Source organism: Lonchura striata, chromosome 2 (genome assembly GCF_050655825.1).
Source record: "Lonchura striata isolate lonStrDom1 chromosome 2, ASM5065582v1, whole genome shotgun sequence".
NCBI classification, from domain to species: Eukaryota; Metazoa; Chordata; class Aves; order Passeriformes; family Estrildidae; genus Lonchura; species Lonchura striata.
Genome location: NC_140704.1, coordinates 73005222 through 73026759, shown reverse-complemented (window position 1 = coordinate 73026759; position 21538 = coordinate 73005222). Strand labels below are relative to the sequence as shown.

Genomic DNA, 21538 nt, shown 5'->3' with positions numbered 1-21538 from the left:
GGAGGTCATATTTTATTGGATAAGTGGAGGTTGTGAGCAGGCAGGAGGGAAAGCTGGAGAAGCTGTGCTGCTGGCTGTCAGGGTACACAGCAGTTAAAGACAGGGCTGGACAATGACAGTGCTGGGATGGTGTACAGCAGAAAGGAGTGTCCACCCATAAATACAGTAGGAAGTTTTTGGCATGGTCTGACAGGAAAGCCTACACGGAGTCAGATTTCAGAGCTGGAGCAGTGAATTGAAGTGAGTCACACAGAGAGCCTGAGTGCTGCCTTTGTTCCACTTGTGTCTGAATGTTGGAGGTGAAACAGCAGGCTTCAGATTTTATTAACTTCTTATTTTCATAAACAAAAAACTCATGTGCTCTGCACTTTTTTCTTACTTACGTTCATTCCAGTGACTTTCAGAAAATGCTCTCGTGGTAAGAACTCTTGCTTCTAAATTTTTTTTTTTTTCCCCCATGTGTTTCTGTGTTACACTCTTTGGTCTCGTTTTTCCCCTACCCCCCTTTTTATTGGCACACCTGCTCCAGGCATGCCTGGTGGACCTGGGACTTGTCGCTACTGCTCTTTGGCTTGTCAATCCATGCTGGTGCAGCAGCTCAGATCATAGAAGGTAAGGCTTCTCCAAATCATGTTTATAAATTTAGAGTAAGTGTGGATTTTAAGATTTGCTTCCCTAATATGGAAAGAGACTCTACCATTTCAGATCTTCATTTTATCTGCTGCTTACTGTTCATAATTTCATATAAGAAAGCTGCTGTGAGTTAGGAGCTTAAATTCCCATTCATTCCGGGTGAGGGTAAATAAATACATTGGTTCTCCAGCTCTAAGGCAGCCTATCATGACTGCTGTCTCAATATGCCTTCAGAGTGTAATAGTTAACAGAAAGTGCTTTAAAGAAATTCATAATACTGAATCTTTTTACAATTAGGATAGATAAATGTGTCACTGTGGGCATATCAGGAATGTGTCAGGCATGGTGTGAGTGCAAAGACATAGATGTGATGCTTGTTCCAGTGCATTGAGATTTCTCCTGGCAAGAGGATGAACAAATTAAGGTTTTCTAATCTCTTGAGTTACATGTTTCATTTTACCAGTCCAGTCTTCATGGACTTTCAATGAAAAGTCTTTTTGTAATTTCAGATCATATGTTCTTGTAACACAGCCAAATTCCTCAGCATCTCTGGAAAGTATAGCCTTACATTCAACTAGTGAGAGAGAACACTGATTTAAAAGTTTACATGTAATTTTGAGAAAATAGAAAAAGTTGCACATATTATTTTGCCATTAGGAATGGTGATATTTACACCAAAAAGTTTTTTTAACTACCTCAAAAAAATAGTTGGAATTTGTTATGCAAATGACCTCTAGATAACTGTGTGATAGGAGCATTAGAAAGTATTGATGGGAAGTAGATACCACACATGAAGACTTTAATGTTACTCAAGATTTGTTTTTGCCTTTTAATTGATACTGTCATAGATCACTGACACTTTGGCATCTAAAAGACAAAGCCCCAGGTAGTTATTTCAGTAGGAGGAAAAGCCACAGATTAGTTATCACTAAAACATGCTATAGGTACAGAGGAGAAATGTATAGTACTGTATATGTAATTAATTAAAGAAACAATCAGAAACCAGCTCTTAGAATTAAGAAATGTATATCTAAATGGTGACTGATATATAATATATTGTCTATCCATGGAAGGCAGATCCATTGCATCAGGTAAAAATGTTTTTCTTGAATGACAGTGCATGAGAGAGGTCTGGACAGGAGAGAACCAAATTCTGGCACACACACAAGCAAATAATCAGAAGATCACTAGAGCTGCAAGTAGAGTGACAAAAACTGCAAATACTTATTTGACACACAACTTCTTTTTTAGTGGATCTATGCTTGTTTCTATTACCTGAAGATCTGGGGTTTTTTATATCTTCTACCTGTGAAAGTCAGATCATATGTTAGAAGTGGGAAAGATAATCACTATTGTTTCTGGACAGTTTCTTCCAGAGCAGGATTTTACTGCTGCTGGAAGGACTCCTAACCCTACCATGAATGAAGATCAAGGTTATGGAAGTGTCCTAAGATCACTGGAGACTTAGACACTGCTATGGGAATATGTTCCTTCATGATTGTCTTGTCCTTATATTCCCTACTCATTCATCTGTTAATACAAAAGTTCCTTGTTCCCAAATGTTTACTGAATTTTTTCACATCTGATTTTTAAGTGCTTGACATAATGGGGGTCTCATGCTCTCTATTACACAGCACCTTTTCCTAACACTTGGTTTAAATTATTTCATCTTTTGAAATTGGATCTTGAATACCAGAGACAGGAATAATACTCCTTTCCTTCTGGCTGTTAGAAATTCTACTTGTACCCTAAAAGAAGAGTTTCATACTTTAAATCTTTCAGTCTAAATATTGAGAAATAACCTCATTTTCCTTTCTCACAACTCCTTTCAGCAATAGAGTGCACAGAAATAAACTGTGTATTTAAAATGAAAATGCTTGGAGACATAGTGATGAATTGGCCCTCTGAATTAAGAGCCAAGTACATGCACTGCAAGGAAGTACCAGATAAGACAAATTCACAAACCTGAAAACAAAGCAGTTTTTAGGAAAAAAAAAATCTAAACCCTCACAGTTTAGAAAAAATTGCCATATTTGCCTTCACCATCTTTGTCTTCTTGTTTTCCCCAGGGGAGCACTGAAATGTGGAGCAGGGTTGAGGGTGCTGAATAAAACAAAAGCCTCAGCAGATGTCCAGCAGAGGGCTTGAGTTTTTTCATGACTTCGTGAGATATACTAGAAAGACTTGTTAGAAGATTTTAGTTAGTTTCCTATCAGGAACGAAGTTTTGACCAAGTCTTGCTTCTCTTGAGGAAATTGTCTAGTTATGATTATTTCCTACATAGAAAATGGGCGGGGGCAAGGGGGAGGGGGGTGTGGTGTGGAAAGAATGATGGGAAGTTGTCATTCAGATGACAGTCTTTGAAATTGTTTGAGAACTTCTGGGCTCTAGTTTAACTTTTTAGTAAACCTGTGAGATGTTGAGTCTTTTCATTTAGAGGAAGTGTTGCTTTCATTTCCAAGTTCTAGAATTTCTGGCTATGATTTCATGGTAGAATAAAACAAAACATAAAAAAAAAAAAAGGAAGTATAGGAAAACTTTTATTTGAAGTAATGAACTACTAGTTGTAAAACAAATATTTAAAATTTTGAAATATTTAGTTCAGAACTTTAAAATTCAGTTGCATCATCTGCAAATTCATGAGATTTTTTTGGGTCATTACTTCAACAAAACTTGTAAGAAATAATGTGACCTTGCTTCAGAGTGAAACTGAAATCTCAGCAGTTTCTCTGAGTTAGAATGATGAATTTTACTATCTCTGTTAAAAGGTTTTTGTCCATTTCACTGCAGCTAGTACTGCACATGTGCAAATAGGAAGGATTAAAATGCTTCCTTCCTCTTCACCCAAATATAGTGTTATTTGAACCATGGGGAGCTTTTTCAGTTTTTCTCTTGTGTTCACAAAAATTTTGCAAATACAGTACCCTATTCTTCTTGGGTTTGTGCAGGAGAACTAAGATATGTTGGTGTCTTAATGAATTACTTGATCACTTCTTTTTTGTTCAATTGATAATTAAGCATGTATGGTTCTGTTCATAAAAGCATGGTCTGTCTTATCTGGTACTGCCTTGCAGTGCATGTACTTGGCCCCTAATTATACCTGATAATGTATCTTGATTTACACTAATTATCCTGGCTGGTTTTAGCATGTTTTGCTTCTTCAACAACAAATTAAGTTAGTGAACAGAAAGTACTCAGAGCACAGCCTTGAACGTGCTGGCGCCCAAACTGTGGACAGGCCTAAAGTCAGGAAATCTCAATTCAAACCCTGTTGAAGTTGGAGTGATAGATTCTTCCCTATGACTTGCTCTAGCTCCTTGCAGAAGTGTCATTTATTCTTCTTGGACATCTAGACAATTGTCAGTTTCTCAGTTCTTTACAGTCAAATCAATGCCTGAATTAAAAAAAAAAAAATTAAAATGTTTAAATGTGTGTGGTTCTGCAGTTTATGTTATGTTTATGAACTCTAAAAGAAGCTTTACCAATTTCTCATTGACATTTGGGTTTTATTATTAGCTCTTTCTTGGCCTAAGTAACATGCTTAGCAATAGTTTACATAAAGTAAATATTTATCTCTTTCATTGGTCTTCTGTACACAGAAAGGCTGTCATGAGGTTGTTGACATACACTTTGCACTCCTGACCTGCTGCATTTAATGGAGGAATTGTGAACTATTGACTTTAATTGGCTGATGATCAGCTGGTGTGATTCTTACAAGCAGAGAATCAGAACCTCTCTTCACAGTGAACTGACATAATGAGTGTAAACAAACATGCCTATGCATGTAAAATCTTGTTTCTACCAAGTAATTACTGTACGTGCTCTGGGTGTCAAATCTGTGCAATCACACGTGTGATGGGGATGGCTCAGCCCATTCTTTCCAAAGACAGGACATAATTACACTGATAATAAAGCACAGTCCTCCTTAAAGAGAACTCAGATGGCATTACAATCCTCTTGTACCAGACTGAGCTTTTGGACATCATCAAACTGCAATTGAGTCTAAATTGAATGAGCCACTGTGATCCTTCAGGCACATCTTCAAGCTGTTACCAGCTGTTGTGCATGTTTTAATGTGGAGCTGAGCCTGATTTCATAGTTGACAAAAGGCCTTTCCATGCAGAACATAGTGATTTACAATACAAAATCAGTTTGTTTTAGTTGGGGTCATCTCTTTCTGAAGAGATTGATAACACCAGTAGAACAAGCCTGACTTAGAAAATTTGTTCCATTCTGTCACTTTTCTAAATGGATTCCTTTTTGTGTAACACTCTCCACACGTTAATTCTCTTGGACAATAAACTACATGCTTCCTAAATGACTCTACCAGGCAACAGAAGACATTTTTTAGCTTTTTTATTTGAGGCCTCAGAAGAAGAAACCAGCTGGGGTAGATATAGTGTCTATATCCATAATATAATATGGATATCCATAATATAATATATAATGAATGTTTTCATTTCATCTCTGGAGGTGTCCTTGGGCATACTGGATGTCTAGAGTAAGCAGTTGTTTCCATGATCTTGACTAGAACTCAAAATCACATTTATGCTTGCATTTGCCACTTGCATTAAGATTTGAAGGATCATTTCAACAAAAAAGCATCAGAAGGAAAGATTTGACAGTATTACTTATGTTTGGTGTATTCAAAGGGTTCCAAAGAACATATTTCTTATTCTTTCCAAAGAACATATTTCTTATTCTAACATGTTAATTATGAGATCAAATGCTTGTTTTGGAGGATGTCTGTCCCTTTGGCTGTGATTTCTTCTCCTTTCCTTTGCTGTGTTAGCCATGGATCAGTTTGGTTTTTCTTGTAGTGGTGTCTCACATTCGACCAAATTCATGCAGTACCTTTGCCAATTTATGAACGTTTGTCTTGGCTAGAAAGACAGTAAATTTTACAGTTCAGTGAATTCTGATTGCTTTATTTAGGTTGTCAGTAATGGTAACTATTTAAGAGAGTATGTCTATTTATCATCATTAATTTTAAGTCCTCAAACAATCTTTTCCCATTTGACCAACCCACATGATTACAGCAGGTTCATAAAACAACAAAATCAAACAGCAATTTAGACTGTGGCTAATTCTCTTCATGAAACCTTCTCATCTCTAATAGCTCCTGCTCCCAAACTTAAAAATTCCTAAATGTTTCAGAGAGTCAAGTACAAGTAGAATTCTCCTAAAGAATGAATAAAATGAGCAAACCTTAGTTTTAATATATTTGCATATGAGCAGCATGAAATGACAGATGTATTATTCAGGATACTTTCTGGTCAGAAAACCTTGGAAAAAGCAACTGGCAGAGCTGAATGTGTCCTGAAAGAGAATTGCAGTGTTTTAAATCATTTGTGGTTATCTTACAGCCCAGTCTGAGAAGAACTGGGGTCTGTACCAAGTTTTCCTGAAGGGTTCTGAGAAGAACTAGGGTTTTCTGGAGACACTCAAATGTGTTTTGTTCCAAACATTCAATTGCTGAAAGCCTAAATCTGGTAACAGTGATTCAGCAACGAGAGTTTAACATGAACTGCTCCATCATTCATGGTCTTTCCCTTCATCTTTAGTATAGAGAACAAAATATTAACAAGTAAGGGCTTCAGTCAGTTCATTCTGTATTTGGGAACCTTTTGGGTCTTATGATTCTGGGTCTACCTCCTCTGCTGCCGCTGAATCCACTTCTTGATGTGAAGAGCTATTGCAGTAACTTGTAACTGCTCAGGTAGCATTAACTTCTTGTCCTATTTGTGACATTATCTTCCTCTGAATTGTGAAATCAGAGTTCCATACACAGACATGATGTCTGGCTCTGCTTCTCTGGAAAACTGAATATAGCTTTTGATTTTCTCTGTACTTTTTTGGTGGCTGGTGACCAAGAGGGCATTATAGCATCTGTCATTAATCATTGCAGTTTATAATCACTGCCCTTCTTACAAGTGACATACATAGCATAACTCAAGTAGAAAATAACCTACCTAGAAATAATTTTAATTTTGTCCTGCCTGCTAAAGAGTAAGTTGATGACTCTTGAGAAAAAAGAATAGTGCTCCAAGACATGCTTCAAAATTTCCTATAAGCTGGGGATATTTTGAATAGCTTGTAACTGGGGTTTGCTGAAAAACAGTTTCAGAACATAAACCTATGTGACATCCAAGCTCTGATTAATCTCTGGTGATATTTCATATAAGTACACTCAAGCAGTAAAATGAAACATATAAGAGTTGGAAACAGGGTCAGACAGCATAGCAAAAATATAGAGACATTGTCTGAGAGCATGGAAATGAGCTCAGGAAAGTAAAAAATCATTTGGAATTAAATATATTATAGGAAGAGAAGAGCAACAAGAAAGGCTTTTACAGGTACACCAGCAGAAAAAAAAATATTAAGAGAAAATATGAATCTGCTGCAAAATTAAATGGGGCAATGAAGCCGGTGATTGAGCATGGAAACAAGCCAGGTACTCAATGCCTTCTTTGCATCACTTTTTACTGGTAAGGTTTCCCTCCAGGAGACTGTGCCCCTGAGCCCACTGGGAAATCTGAAGGCATGAATTCAACTCCTCTGTTGAGGCAGACTGAGGAAGGGATATTGAAATCAGTTGGATATCTGCAAGTTCACAAGACATCTTGAGATACATCCATGAGGGCTCATCAAACTGACTGATATCATTGAGATAGAACTTTGGAATTCAATCTTTGAAAGATTGTGGTGATCAGAAGATCCTATGAATGGAAAGAAATCCAGCATCACTCCTATTTTCAAGAAGAGCAAGGAGCAGGACCTGGGGATCTGCAGGCTGAGCAGCGGACCTAAGTTCCTGGAAAGGTGTAGGAGCACATAATTGTGGAAGACATTCTAGTAAGGACAAGGTGATTAGGAGTAGTCAACACAAAAGTAGGAAGGGGAAAATCTTGCCTGGGAGCCTCATAGCCTTCGGCAGTGAAATAACTAGCTCAGTGTGTGAGGAAAAGACAGCTGATATTTGTGGTCTTGTGCAAGACTTTCAGTACTGTCTCCTGTAATATCCATGTAGATAAATTCTTGAAGTAAGGACAAGATGAGTGGGCAGTGATGCGTATTACAACAGTCTGACCTACACGTGCTTGAAGGGGTGTAATCAGTGGTATGAAGTGCAGTTACTGGGTGCCAGTTACCACTCCATTAGTGTACTACCCCGTGCTGCATACTGAGCCCAACACTCCTTAACATCTTTCATTCACAGCATGGATGATGTGATAGACTGAACCCTGAACATCTCAGGTAAAATCCGGTCCTATAATCAAGAGTGATTCCTTCAAAAATTTTACAACTTGAGTGCCATGGCTACTGGAGCCTGGGATAGCTCTTAGAACTCTGGTGCCACGCCAGAAGGGGGGAACTGCTGCAGTATGGGGATTTACTAGAGGCAGACTCTTTAGAGCCACTTGCTATAAGGTGCCAGACACAAGGCACAACAGGATCAGGCAGAGGAGAAAGGGGGATGTGGATATTTTCAGTCCAGTCAGAGAGAAAATGGTGGCTTTCTAACCAGGCAGAAGCCTGGGAAACAGTTGGGAAAGAATGTAAATAATTCTTTATCTTTCTTGTTCATATTGTTTATAGTGAAGTTCTGCCACTAAGTGTCATTCACTGCACACTAATGGTTTGAGATGTTTTTACTCTGGGACCAATGGAATTGGTCTGGATGATGCTCTCTATAAAAGAGAGATGTATTTGAAATAAATCAGAGTTCTATTCTCAAGCCTTCTGAACTGGACTTCTTTCGTACCATCCTGCCTCAACAGTGTCAGGTGGATGCTTCCCATCTTGAGGTGCCAGAAGCAAGAGCTTATTCCAAGTAAAGCGATCAGAAACAAAGAGCCTCAGGCACTCCTGTGCAAAGGGTTTTGTACAGATACAAGTCATGCAGTGAATACAAACAGCTAACCAACAGGGAATCCTCAGGGGAGGAGTGAGGGGATTACATCAAGTGTCTGGGGCCAGTTGGGGTAGGAGATTGGAGAGGATGGGCCACATGGGCCAATGGGGCTTTGACGAGTATGGGCATTCCAAAGGGGTGTTGCAGACAGGAATTGGCCGGAGGTTTAAGTGGTAGAGAAGGTTCAGGAATCAAGGGCTGGGTTGCCTTGACAGGCAGGGAAAGAGCTGGAACAGCAGGCGGGGAATGGTGTGAGGGACAGCTTTGAGGGAGGGATAAACCCAGGGGTAAACCAACTCAGGGAGAACATGGGGGTACAACATAACAAACCACTTAACAAGGAATCAATAAAATAAATTTGAACTGCAACACTTGAGCTGTGAGCCATGCCCATGGGAAAAAACAGGCAACTAGAAAGAGCAGATCTGTTTGGGGTTGGAAAAGAACTGTGTAGCTTTTCTAAATTTATAATTTTCTCCTCTTTGAGAGTACCAAAGAAATGGAACCAGTGACAGTATGTATCAAGCCCTTTTTCCCCCACTGTTGAGCATATATGCTGTACCATGGTATGTTTGATATCTTAATTTGATAACAGCTGTCAAGCACACACTCCAGGTACAACATTTCTTGAACTATATTAATTTAGAGTTCTTGCTGCTTGTCTCTGTGTTTCTTTCTGCCCTACAGAAGATACCTGTCTCAACACTGTCACGTTGTATGAGAAGGTAAATCTTCAGATGTAGCTTGAGTAATTAATTAGGCATTAATGTGTATATGGTGGTCTACAAAGCAAACTGAGGGGAAAATTATGCAAAGCCGAAGGCTTTTCTAGGAATTTTCTCATTTTTGGAATTCCTAACACCAAAATAATCCATTGATCAGGAATCCTTCTTGCCAGTGCTTTGGCTGCCTCAGAGAGGGAGGTGTGAGGGAGCAGTGTCTCCCCACAGAAAGGATTTTTACTTCTGCCAGCCTGCTTTGGTTAGCTAATGGATCAACTTAATACACTACATCACTTCTGTGAATGTGATACTTTTTTATTTGCAGAGGGCCAAAGTCTTAGCTTTTCTTGGTCTTCAACTTTCCGAAGCCTGTTCCAGTTCCATCTGTTTCAACACTCTGCCAAACTAGCACAGCTCTTGACTTGGTAAGGTGGAACCACTCATCTGTAATGAATGCTCCACAGTAGTGCTGCCATTTTATGATGCTTGTGGGTGTGGGTATGCATGACTTGAACCCTTTCATGCTTTTCATAGTTAAAAACAAGCAAACATTTCATCCTGCTCAGGCTAGCCATGAATGTGGTTTAACCCTCATGGTTTGATTTTTTTTTTAGTTTCTGTCTTTAGTTTCTTTCACATGCAATTACAGGAAAGGTATAAAACACATACTAGTTTTGAAAGTTTTCTCAGCTGAAAAAATCTGGCTCTTGATCAAAATAACCTATTAGTTATTGTAGTGCAATGGTATTAATGTAAACACACTTACCTGAAAGAGTCTTAGTTTTCTGTTCTATAACATATACCTCCATTTGTTTTTAACAAATAATACTTGAATGAACTCAAAGTACTGCTTAAGGTGCAGTTTTTTTTTTTTTTTTTTTTTTTAATTATAATCAAGGCTTTGATTCTACCTGTATTTTTGTTGGGTTTTTTGTATGTTGGGTTTTCAGGGGGTTTTGGGGGTGTATGCTTTTTTTTCTGATGCACTTAAAGTGAAACTTAAATCTATCACAAGATGCAAATCTGACAAATAAGTATCACATTGCAACATCCTGGTCCAGAGATATGATGAGTTGGGGAGTGGGAGTGGTGTTCAGTGCAAGTGTAAACATTCATAAAATTTCAAAGATGCTTTCTCAGTGGAAAAATAAACAAACCACTGATGACCTGAAGTATTGTAGCTTCTTTTTTACACTTCTCTTACAGAATTTCAAAAGGCAAGATGGAATTGTAGCAACTCTGTTACTGCTTTGCCCACATGAGCTTTGGCTTGTTCAACAAAGAAGTTTTCATTAAAAAAAGGAAGTGGGGATAAAACTGCTGCTCCAACTAGGATTTAATGCAGACACTTCCAAGTATTTACAGTATGAGTGTTACATGAATACTTGCTTACAAGCCCTCTGATACACTGAAGCTACTCATATCTTAAGTGTCTTATGCCAAGACATATTGTTTCCAGACACATTTCAGAATTTCCATAAAGAGCATTCAAAAGATGTTACTGTCTCATTTAGCTCCTATACAGTCAGCAAAACAATAGTAAATACATGATTTTTGATACAAATGCCTGAAACCACTATGGGGAAAGCAAGACTATCTACATGAATACCGTGTCTTGTCCTCTGTTCTGTGTGTAACTACAATACCATAGCCATACATTGAAGTATTTTGGAAATGTTAACTATCCCTATGTGTGTGATATGTTTATCTGATATGAACAAAAGGTTTTCCTGTGTCTGAACACTTAGCTCTGCTGGGTTTTCTTCATGGATCTCTAAACCTAGATCAGTGTAACATAAAAAACGCAGGCTGAAATCATGAAGGAAAATTCATGTGGAACAATCTGTTAGAATGGCACCATCATCAAAGTGGTTGACAGGTGGTGTTTATTTACTTACTGAGGAGGCTGTGACAACTCTGTGTCTCCAACTTCTTTCGACCTTTCCAGTTTTGATTCACAGTATGTAGAAAGAGCAAACTTTGCATTTTGAAACTAGAAGAGGCAGGGAGACACTCAGCCCTTGTCTCCACATCCTCTTGCATCTGCACAAGGATTAGAGAAGAACTTGGTCATAATGCCTTTAACTGTCCTGAAGTACAAGTGGATCAGTTTGACAGGCTTCAGATGGGTCTCTACCTCTGTAATGGACATGAAACAAAGAGTTCTCAACCTACAGTTTACTTAAAATACATCTCATAAGTAGTAGGGATTACCTAAAAATTGAGGGTCAAATTCACATTATCTGTGGGTTTCCCAAACTGCACCTGTCTTGCTGCAGTTTAGAAACTTAAGGCATTCTTCATCTGGAGATGAAACTTTCTGTTAAGCAACTAGAATAGCCTGCAGTGTACAGCATTTATTTTTGACACCCTCTGTCTCTCTCTCTCTCTCTCTTTATTGGTATATCACCATTTTGTCAGCTGCTCCTGTTCAATATTCTATTATTTTTGACTTGTAGATGTCTAGGTGTCTCTCTTAACAACTTCAGCCATCCTGTACCTCAAGAAGTTTCCAGAGCATAAGAATAAGTGGCACCCAATAGATGCAACAAAGGAAAATTTGATTGAACAGGTGGGGACAAAAATCTTTACCATGACAGCAGTTAAGTTCTGGAAGAAGTTGGTGAGAGGGTTTGTGGAATCTCCATTCTAAACTTAACTAGATAGGGCTCTTGGCAACATTATTCTTCAGGATAGCCCTACATTAACCATCAGATTGGATTAATTATTTTGCAGGGCTCTTCTAAATTACTTTTTCCTGTGAGTTTTAAAAAATTAACTTACAGTTGGGTTTTGCATAATTAATTTGTTTCTGAGCTTCATTCTCAGTAATGTGATCGCAGAAAAGGGCAGCCAAAGATGAGGAGAGTGAATATGGAAAGTGAATATAGTTAATACTAAAAGACTTGGTTTGTGTTTGGCTGTCTTAATCCCTTGCTGTTTGTGAGCCTTATTAGAGTAATCAGAGAGCTGATAGGCTGTTAATACTTATACCCAATATTTGTATGGAATCAAATTACCCTTTTCCACTTTATATGCTTGTCTAAAGATAGATCAAAGGACATACTTTTTCATTTTCCATTTTTCACTTTATCCTTTTTCTTTTTTTTCCTTTTCTCTTTTCCTTTCCCTTTTTCTCCATTTTTATTTCTCCATTTCCTTATTTCTCCTCCCTTTCAATTTCCACTTCTGTTTCTCATTTTGTTTTGTTTTGATGTTCTGTAAAATGCTTTTGGGAAAATAATCTTGGAGCAGAACATAGAATTGTGTTACTGTAATCTTATGATTTCTCATCTTTCCTCATGGTCCTGATAATCATAAGGCTCTTTAACAATGCTCTTGTCCTCCCTTTGCAAGAGAGTAGAGGTGAAAGATTTTCAAAATTTATGTGCCTTCTTGCTCTCTGACCTTTCAGGGGCCATTGGTCAGGCAGAATACACTGACCACAAACTCTGTGGTCCATCCTTCTCTGCAGCTGTTTGAACTCAGTCTCAGTGACTTAAGGGACAAACTTCAGCTGTTTGGGACAGAGGCAGACTGTACCTCTGCATTAACACAAGCAAACCTGTTATTGTTGTGACTGTGATGGCATTTGCTCCTGAATTATTATCCTTCTACTATTGCACTAAATAAACTCTGAGTATAAAAAGGGAAGTCTCTGATTTCAATAAGTACTTCTCAAGCCAAAACAGACCTGAGTATGGACAGTGACTAAAGACAGAAAATGAAAAGCTGTCATATTAACTATATGACTAGTAAGATCAGTATAGTACATAGGACCAATTGCATTTTATTGATGTCTTGTTTACATACATTTTCATTTCTGCAATACAGAAGAGTATGGAGGAGAATTTCTCCTCTGTCTAACTCTAAGACCTAATTTGTTACCTGGAGTTAGTTATTTTAAACAACTATCCTATTTTTATCTGATAGGCTTGCCTCAAATTTAAAAAAAAAAATTAGATCCAGAAGACTGTCCTAAATGGTCCAGTGTCCTAAAATATCACTGAATCTCTGAGCTAAGCTGTGATTTATTGTTCTGATTCTGTGCTATTCCTGCTATATGCATGTCACAGAAAATAGCATTCTGATTTAGGGTAATCACTGAACATTATGGAGGGTTTTTGCTCACAGTATTAATGGATATTTTAAACTTAAAACCAATGAGTCCTTACTACAATTGGTGCTTTATTTAGCTCTTAGAAGCTAATCTCAGCCCTGTAGGATCAAGGCTTGAATAAACAAAAAAGAATATGCTGCAAGATCAAGAAAACAAACACATATTTCTTCCCTTAGAGGACAAAATTCATAAAATGCTGTAAAACCTTGCTCAGTTTGTACTATCATTTTCCATGCTGCTTTCTCCTAATTTTAACTCAGAAACAAATACATGTGTTCTTCTCTAACTGGAAATCATTCTGCTGGAAGAGATTTGGGTCTGGATTAGTTGTCATATAAATCACTAATAAATTTTTAATGTCTGTTTCTCATTATATAAAGTTTTACAGACATGTTATATTACAAAGAATTAGTTGGCAGAATTCTGTCTTTGAAGAGTAAAAATTACTGCACTTAAAAATTCTTTGGGTCTTATTAATCTGATTACAAATTGCATGTTTCTCCAGATACAAAATTTTGACACTCTAGTACATAAATATATTTTTTCATTCATATTTTTTCTTCATTTTGAAGCCATGTCATGAATATACATATGCTCTAAATATGTACTTGGGATGATGTTACTGTAGTTTTCATTTTCTTGATAGCAGGTGTAGACTGTCAGAGAGCACCAAAGGCAGGCAGGTCAGGGCGCAGGAAGCCCAACCACTGAACAAGTGACCTTACCAGCAAGGACACAGCTCCACAGAAGGAAAGAAAAATGATCAGAGTATGTTTGTTGATGGCAGCCAAGTTCAGCCAAGAGTCTGTATCATTGCATAAGTCCACAGTGATGAGGAAGCCAGAAAGTCAAGCCAGGAATACAAGTTTTTGGGTAAAGCTCTGGGTCTGAGTCAGCAGGACTCACGGCTGGCTAGATAGGGACTAGCCAGCAACGACATAACACAAGGACAGTCCAAATGCAAGATCCTCAGTTTAAAGGCAACTGCCAAAAAATGGAATGAGGGAAAGCCCTTCTGTGGCTTCTTTGAGCTGTTTGTACAGGGAATGTTAAATGCATGAGACTTCCACTGTCACATAGCAATGAAGTTTCTGTCCCTGCTCTGGAAGCGAACCTCTTTGTTACTGAATGGTCTTCAGACTTTAACTTCTAGTGGAGAGCAATGTCTTGGTTTCCTGTCTGGACACAGAATTAAAAAGGTCCTCCTGGCTTTTACTACAGCTGACGTGATTGCATACTGAATGGTGTCTAAAATTGTCTGAGAGAGAACCTAGTTACACTGCAGGATCTTCTGATGCAGACTTTCACTTCAGGATGTTCCCTTATTAATCTGTGCCCATAATGAGCCTTTGTTGTAGAGAAGCAATGGTGCCAGCAGTAATTCTTATCAGATGGAAGGAAATTGCAGAATGGTGCAAATCTAAGCCCTAAGAGATGGTCTTATGCAATATCCCTGAAGCGTTTTGAACTTTGTACTGTTTGAACTTTGTCTCACCTGGGGTATGGAGGAAGGTTTGAGAGGATTTGTGGTGCAGGGCAGAGCCCCGCAGTAGCACAGGCATTGTTCAAATTGGAGATTGAAAAGCTTGGAGATGTCGCTATGCAAAACGCCCTCTTTTTCACAGACAGAAGTTACTCTGTCACTGATGATGATGAGGATTATATGAAATCTTTATGGGTCCTGGGATTCCCTGCCCCATCATACTTTTACAGGTCTATTTATGCTTACACACTGAGAAAAAATATGCCTATTTTCCAAAGCAGAGAATCAGATATTTCCCAAATGTGCAATGCAATTTTAAATATGAAATTTAATAATTAATGTGGTAACTAATATAATATCTTCCAACAAGAAAATCTAGAGAAACCTGTGTACAGCTCATAATGATTTTGGGGTACCATTGCTTACCCTTGATATTTTGCCCAGAGAAAACCATGTTGCCTTCTTATTAACAATAATTTAGTTTTAGTTTTCCTGCCTTGTGTCTGTTGTTTTAATATGGCCAGCAAAAGAAATTTGAGAGATGTAATGGCACATGCTCCTTGAGAACCTCCTTTCTTGGCAGATAAGGAATAAAAAGGTGGTTTGAAATTTTCTTTATCTGACAAAACCTGGTGGCGTTGTAACTGCAAAACCTGAAGTATTTCAGATATCAGTTTTGTCTGTGTTCATGGTGTCTTTTTTTCATGCCAAGGGTATGACTAAATCCATTGTAACTCTCATTTATTAAACTGTACCTTAGGAATAGCATATGGGAATGGCCACATTGTTCAGAGAGAAATTGCTATTTATAACTGCTTCCAGCCTGCTCTTTCTCTATATTAAAGCTTTTCATGCTACAGCCAATTGTTCAAACATACAGTTCTGTGTACGTAGAACACTGACATTTTGAAGTCTGGATCATTTCAAAAGAAACTGTTCTCTGCTTTCTGAACTCTGTATTGTTAACTGGATTTTTTTCCCCCTGATTATTTTGAATTTCAGTCAAGTGAAAGCAGTTTTGCAGTAGTTGAATGTAGCTCTTCTCCAGAAAAGTTGATTGCAATGTGTTGTATAGAGAAAGTAATTTTATTTTCTTAAGCATTTCTGTAACACCTCTGACCCCTGGCCATAAACCAGCACATTTGTGAGAGGAAGTGCTCCATGTACCCAGAGTGAAGATACACAAGTCTGATGCAGAGGGCAGTCACTGATCTACAGAGATTAATGAGGGAAAACTGCCTTTGTGTATCTGTCAACTTCTAAAAATTTTTGGTTGCAGCAGATGGTCTCTGGTTGCCACTAAAGGAAATGAACATTAATTTGGATGAACTAGATGCTAAAATTCATGCAAGATCAAGATTTTTTTTAAAAGGACTTTTTTTTTAAAACAAGGACTTTTTAAAAAGTCCTTGGATTTTATTTACCTCTTTTACCTCTTTATTTACCTCTTTTACCTCTAAGAATTTTATTTACCGCTTTTACTTCCACTGTAATCCCAATTTGGTCCGATTGCTGCTGGATATATCCTTGCATTTGAAACTGTGTCAAGGCCAAAAGAAACCTGCTGTGATTAAACATAATAAAGGGTTTAACTTGTACCTTTGCCTTCCTTAAAAAGGTTTATGCTTTCCTCACTTAAAGGTTTCCCTACAGAAGAACTGCAGAAGTGAGGCTAAAGTGCTGAAACTTCTTTCTATAGATTTAATTTTAGATAAAGTCAACATTTGCTTTTCTTAGGCATTTTTGATAATCTTAAAAATGTCAATAGCAATAATAATTTGTGTTTCTTGTTAATGTAAAGTGATATATTGACATTTTCTCAACAATTTTGCCCAATTTATTTTGTAATACATGAAATGTTACTAACCCTTGGAAGTGTGTTCCATCATCTCCCAGTAAATCTATTATACCAGAGAGTTCAACTCCTAACACTGTGTCAGCCACAAAATGGGGATTTCTGTATTATGGAAGTGTCCTGGAGCCTTGAACTTGAGATATCCACTTGAATTGAAAAAATCAGTTATAATTTTATGCTTGATTTTACATAGTATGCCAGACCCAATTAAAGAAGCATGTTTGTATTTTGGCAGAAGTTCATTGGCACTCACATGCTTTCTAAAAATCTTTAATCAGTAGGGTTTTTAAAAAACTCACTTCATTATGAAAATCCTTCTCAGAATAATTAGGAAAAAGAAATCAGAGCTATGGACCTGGAGTAGTCTATGTGGTATTTACTGTGGGAGATGAAAATTGAGGCCGGCTGGATGCTGAAATGAATACAAAAGCAGTGGAAAACTGGAGCCAGAGGGGCTCCAGTCTTTGCTGCTTTCTGCAAGCTTGGATCCTAAACCAGCACATGGTATGATAAAGCCAAAGTAGCATCATGAAGACCCAGCACTCCCTTGAAAACAGAAACTGACAGAGAAAAGAGTAAGGGCAGATGGGATTTACTGAATGCTGCCAATTTTCTTTCCAGCTTTGCCAGTTAGTGACTGTGATATGATCAAACTGTTGCAATCTATGTCTAATGAGTGGTTCAGCTGTGTTTGAGCTGAAAATGTTCAGTGGACACTGGAATGGTGTTGACAAAATTTGTCAAGACACTTTGGAAAATGGCTTCATTGCACAGCAATTAGTGGTTGTCCAATATAATGATGAGTGCTTTATAAAAATTGCTATTAATTCCACAGATTAATATGGATGCCCTGCTGTATCAAACACATACAAATTTTTGAACACAGGCAATGTTTTCTTAAATGGCTGGGAACCTTACAAAAACTGTTAAGACAAAAAAGGATTTTCATAAAATATATAAATCAGAGAAAGCATTTTCAACCATCTATATGGAGTGACTGTGAACTTGTTGCTAAATTTTGTTTTCAGAAGTTCTGATAAAAGTTTGATCCTTGAGGAAGAAAGGAGAAAATATTGTCTTAAATGAAAAATTTTATAAATATTAGAGACTAATTTTATTTGACCAGTCTTGAATTTTTGCATTTCTATTATCTGCAATGAAAAATGATCTCATTAAATTTGCCAAGTAACTGATTCCTTGTGTTTTATTAATAATAAGCATAAATGTAACCAAAAGTCTGTCAAATGTTATTATCTGTCTCCCTTAGTATATGGGAAGTGTGAAATAACTGGAAGAATTAAGAGCCAATTTGTCTTTCTACATTATGTAAAAAGTTCTACAAACAATTTTAACTGCATTCAAATGAGATAAATGTGCCATGTACTGGTACTTCAAATTACATATCTCATATCCAAGACTTGCTTGGAATAATATTTTGCAATGTTTTCAGAAAGATTCTGCAGGATTTCTGGGAGTTGCTAGTTTAAGGGCAAATATTTATTTCTGTGATGTTTGTCTCATTTGTATCATTTTCTTCCTCCACATTCACCACATTCACCATGTGGTTTCTTTAATCCTGTTTCAAGGATTAAAACATTTACAGTTTTTAAAAATTATTTGCTTGGTCATCCGCTCATTTTTATCTGTTATAGGTGACAGAGGGGTATCTATTCCAAGGCTTCTGAGATCATAGTTCTCCAAGACTATTTCTTGTATACTAGCAAAAATCCCATATGTTTTATTAAGTCTAACTTTAATGAGTTGCTTGATAGACTGTTAACAAGATAACAGAAAAATTTTACTCCAGAGTCCTTCTAGAACAGTAATATTTGTCAAAGGAAAGCTAACATAAATGCTTTTAAAGTCTTTCATGATTGCTTGTGCAAAATGTTCTGTACTATATCACTTAGAGTGCTGTTAGTATATACAGCCATATCAAATATGTTAATTATAAAAAACCCTCCCTGCTGCATGGAAAATATTTTCAATTATATGATCCATTCTACAGTGTGTATGATGAGTGACGAAATAAAAGTCTGATTTCCTACTGGTTGCAGTCAGATTAAAGAATTACACAAAGATAAATCAGTTCTGTAAAAACCACTGTAACAACTAGATCCACTATGACCCAGTATCACAGAATTGGACAACCTGTCTGTGTCTAAGAAATATCCGTTTTAGTAAGTCTTCACACAAAGATGCTTTTTCTTTCAATTTTAAATAAAAAAATCCTTTAGTCATTAGCTTTACTTTTGAGGGAGCTACTGCTGCCTATCAGGCAGGATGTCTGTTAACTTTTCACAGTAATGATATTGGATAGGATTCTTTTGCTCTAGCTATGAGAAGCTTTGTGAGATGTGAATTTAACATAAATTTAGCCAGAAAATACAAAACTGTGTTGTGGGGAACAATGAGGATATCATCACATAACAGAGGAAAACTTTATCATCTTTTTAAAAGCACAAAGATGCTCAGCCTTTTAAATACACCATGAGTTTTGATTGTCAGAGACTTCTTTTGGAAATTTCACATTACTTTTCTAATAGTGAGATGATCATGAATAAGAATACAGGCACAGCCACAACTCAAGAGAGTATTTGAGTATGTCCCTACTTTTAGAAACATGAGTACTTATATCTGTGGAGTGATGTCTTAAAAGATACATCCCCAAGTACCATTCTGAACCAGTCTAAAAAACATCCTGCAGCCTACTGGTACCTTGAGCTGAGGCTTGAAAATATCCAGTATCTTCTGAAACTGATAGAAGTAGAACTTGGCAAGCTGCTCTTCTATATGTTCCAGGATTGTGTTCATATTAATTATTAGGACGGAAAATACCTGGCAAGCAGAGCCTCATGAATGTTTAGATGTTAGAAGCCTTGGTATTTACCATGCATGGATTTTCACAGCACTCCAGGAGACTGCAACATCTTAAAGGTTTCCTTTTTACTGCAATCCCTGTTCACCCAATTTCCTAGCATTTGTTGCTTACAGCTCCCTCTCACCACCACGTGCTTCTCTATAAACCTTTTTGTAAAGTTTTCTTCAAAAGAAATGCTGTCCACCACTCTTCTCCACCAAGGTTTTTCTATAGTCTCAATCCCATCATATTGGTTTTAAAGCAAATTGGTAGAGCAGGCTCAAGTGCATGCATTAAAGTTGTGCAATATGGTCTCAGCATTCTCATAGTGGAGAAAATCCCAGTAATATTCGCAATGACCTATCAGTGAGTGATGGCAGCTACAAAAGATTATTTTCTACCTAAAAACAAAATAATGGAAATATAGGTTGTAAGGAAAGGAACTCTGAAGATCATCTATTCCAACCTTCCATTCAAATTATTATTATTATTAGATCAAATCAGCTTTGGCTTAGCCTGGTTAGCCTTGAACTTCCTAGATGTGATGAGCCTACTTGGAGATAAGTATTTTAACCATTCTGATGGGTTAATATACATAGCACTCCCTACACCAACTGAAAGCAAAATGTCATGTTTCTTGGGAAGGTGATCCTGCAAAGCAGCACTGGCAATGTCATCATCCCCTGTGTACACTGTTACTCCATTCCACCCTGATATAACACTGGATTCCAGTCTGGATTAGAAGGGTTTGTACTCTATGGCCAAGGAAGAAGTTCTGGTCTTATTATCTTCAGCAGTTCTGGTGTCAGCACTGAAGGGATGGGAATGAAAAATTAACATTTTAAATACATAAATGATGTAATTATTTCAGGAGGTTACTTTTATTCTTTAATAAAATATTTCTACATTATCTACTTATTTAACTGTCATTAGAAAACAATTTGTTGTGAAATGTGTGCATGGAGAGTATATTAAATAAGCACAAAATTCTGACTGCTTCTAAATATGATTTGCAAAATCTGTGCTTAAAAATCTGAGAGTTATTAAATGTGATTCTAAAATAGATTGTTGTACTCCTCACAGTCTCTTATAACCCTTAGCATGCTGGGGACAAATGAAGTGGCACTTCACAAAAAATATTTAAAACATGGAAGTGGCTCCTTTTTTTAACAGGTCTACACCTAGAAAAACATATTTCACAAACTGTGAAGCCAGACTGCTGTAAATCAAACAGTAACTCCATTGATCAGTGTAAGGAATGGAAGAAATTCCTATGGAATGTAGGAAACTCTAGAAAGAGAAAGGTAGCTATTGCAGTACTTTGTATGAAAAAAACAGTCAAACAGTGTGTGCTTTGAAAAAAAAAGTCAATTTTCTTGCAATCATGGTTTGGATCTGATGTTGATTGAGGCACTTAACATTTAGATGATATGTATACCAGATGATACTTTGCTGGAATTCATGTTTTGAGCTAAAACATTTTGTCATAAGTGAATCTGATTCACAAGCTAAACAATAAATTTCCATCCATTTTTACCATCAAAATGAAAACTGAGAAATTAATTTTAAAACTGGTTGTAAGGAGCATGGCTACCATAAATATGTATGATGAAATTATAAAGATATGAATAAAAAAGTGAAGTAGAATTTTGTTTAGGTGTCCAGTTAACTTTCTTCCTCTTTCAGATTGGGATCCTCTTGGAAACCAAACAGAAAAATATGACAAATATTCAATAGTAATTTCAATTTACCTTTCTCTGGCTCTAAATTGTTAGAAGTTGAAACTAAATGTGTTCTGTAAAGCACTGTTTCTTTTCTGTGGTAGAGAATGTTTAGTTCATTGAAGAGAGTTAACTATGGCAAGTATAATAATGGAGTAATGCATGCACTGCAAAAATCTCTTGTGGATTTGGTTATATTTCACAGTTTCCAACAGAAAAGAAATTTAAA

At 37.0% G+C, this 21538-nt stretch overlaps 1 protein-coding gene across 3 annotated transcripts in view; it reads left to right on the top strand.

Moving 5' to 3' along the window:
• Window positions 1-252: 252 nt before the first annotated feature.
• The window catches only part of COL15A1 (collagen type XV alpha 1 chain), a 120544-nt gene continuing 99258 nt past the window's right edge, over window positions 253-21538 (top strand). For all 3 annotated transcript variants that reach the window (XM_085571572.1, XM_085571573.1, XM_085571571.1), the window contains exons 1-2: window positions 253-418; window positions 530-612. In XM_085571572.1, coding sequence (XP_085427698.1) covers window positions 408-418; window positions 530-612 — 94 coding nt within the window. In that variant the 5' untranslated portion in view covers window positions 253-407. The remainder of the gene's footprint in view (window positions 419-529; window positions 613-21538) is intronic.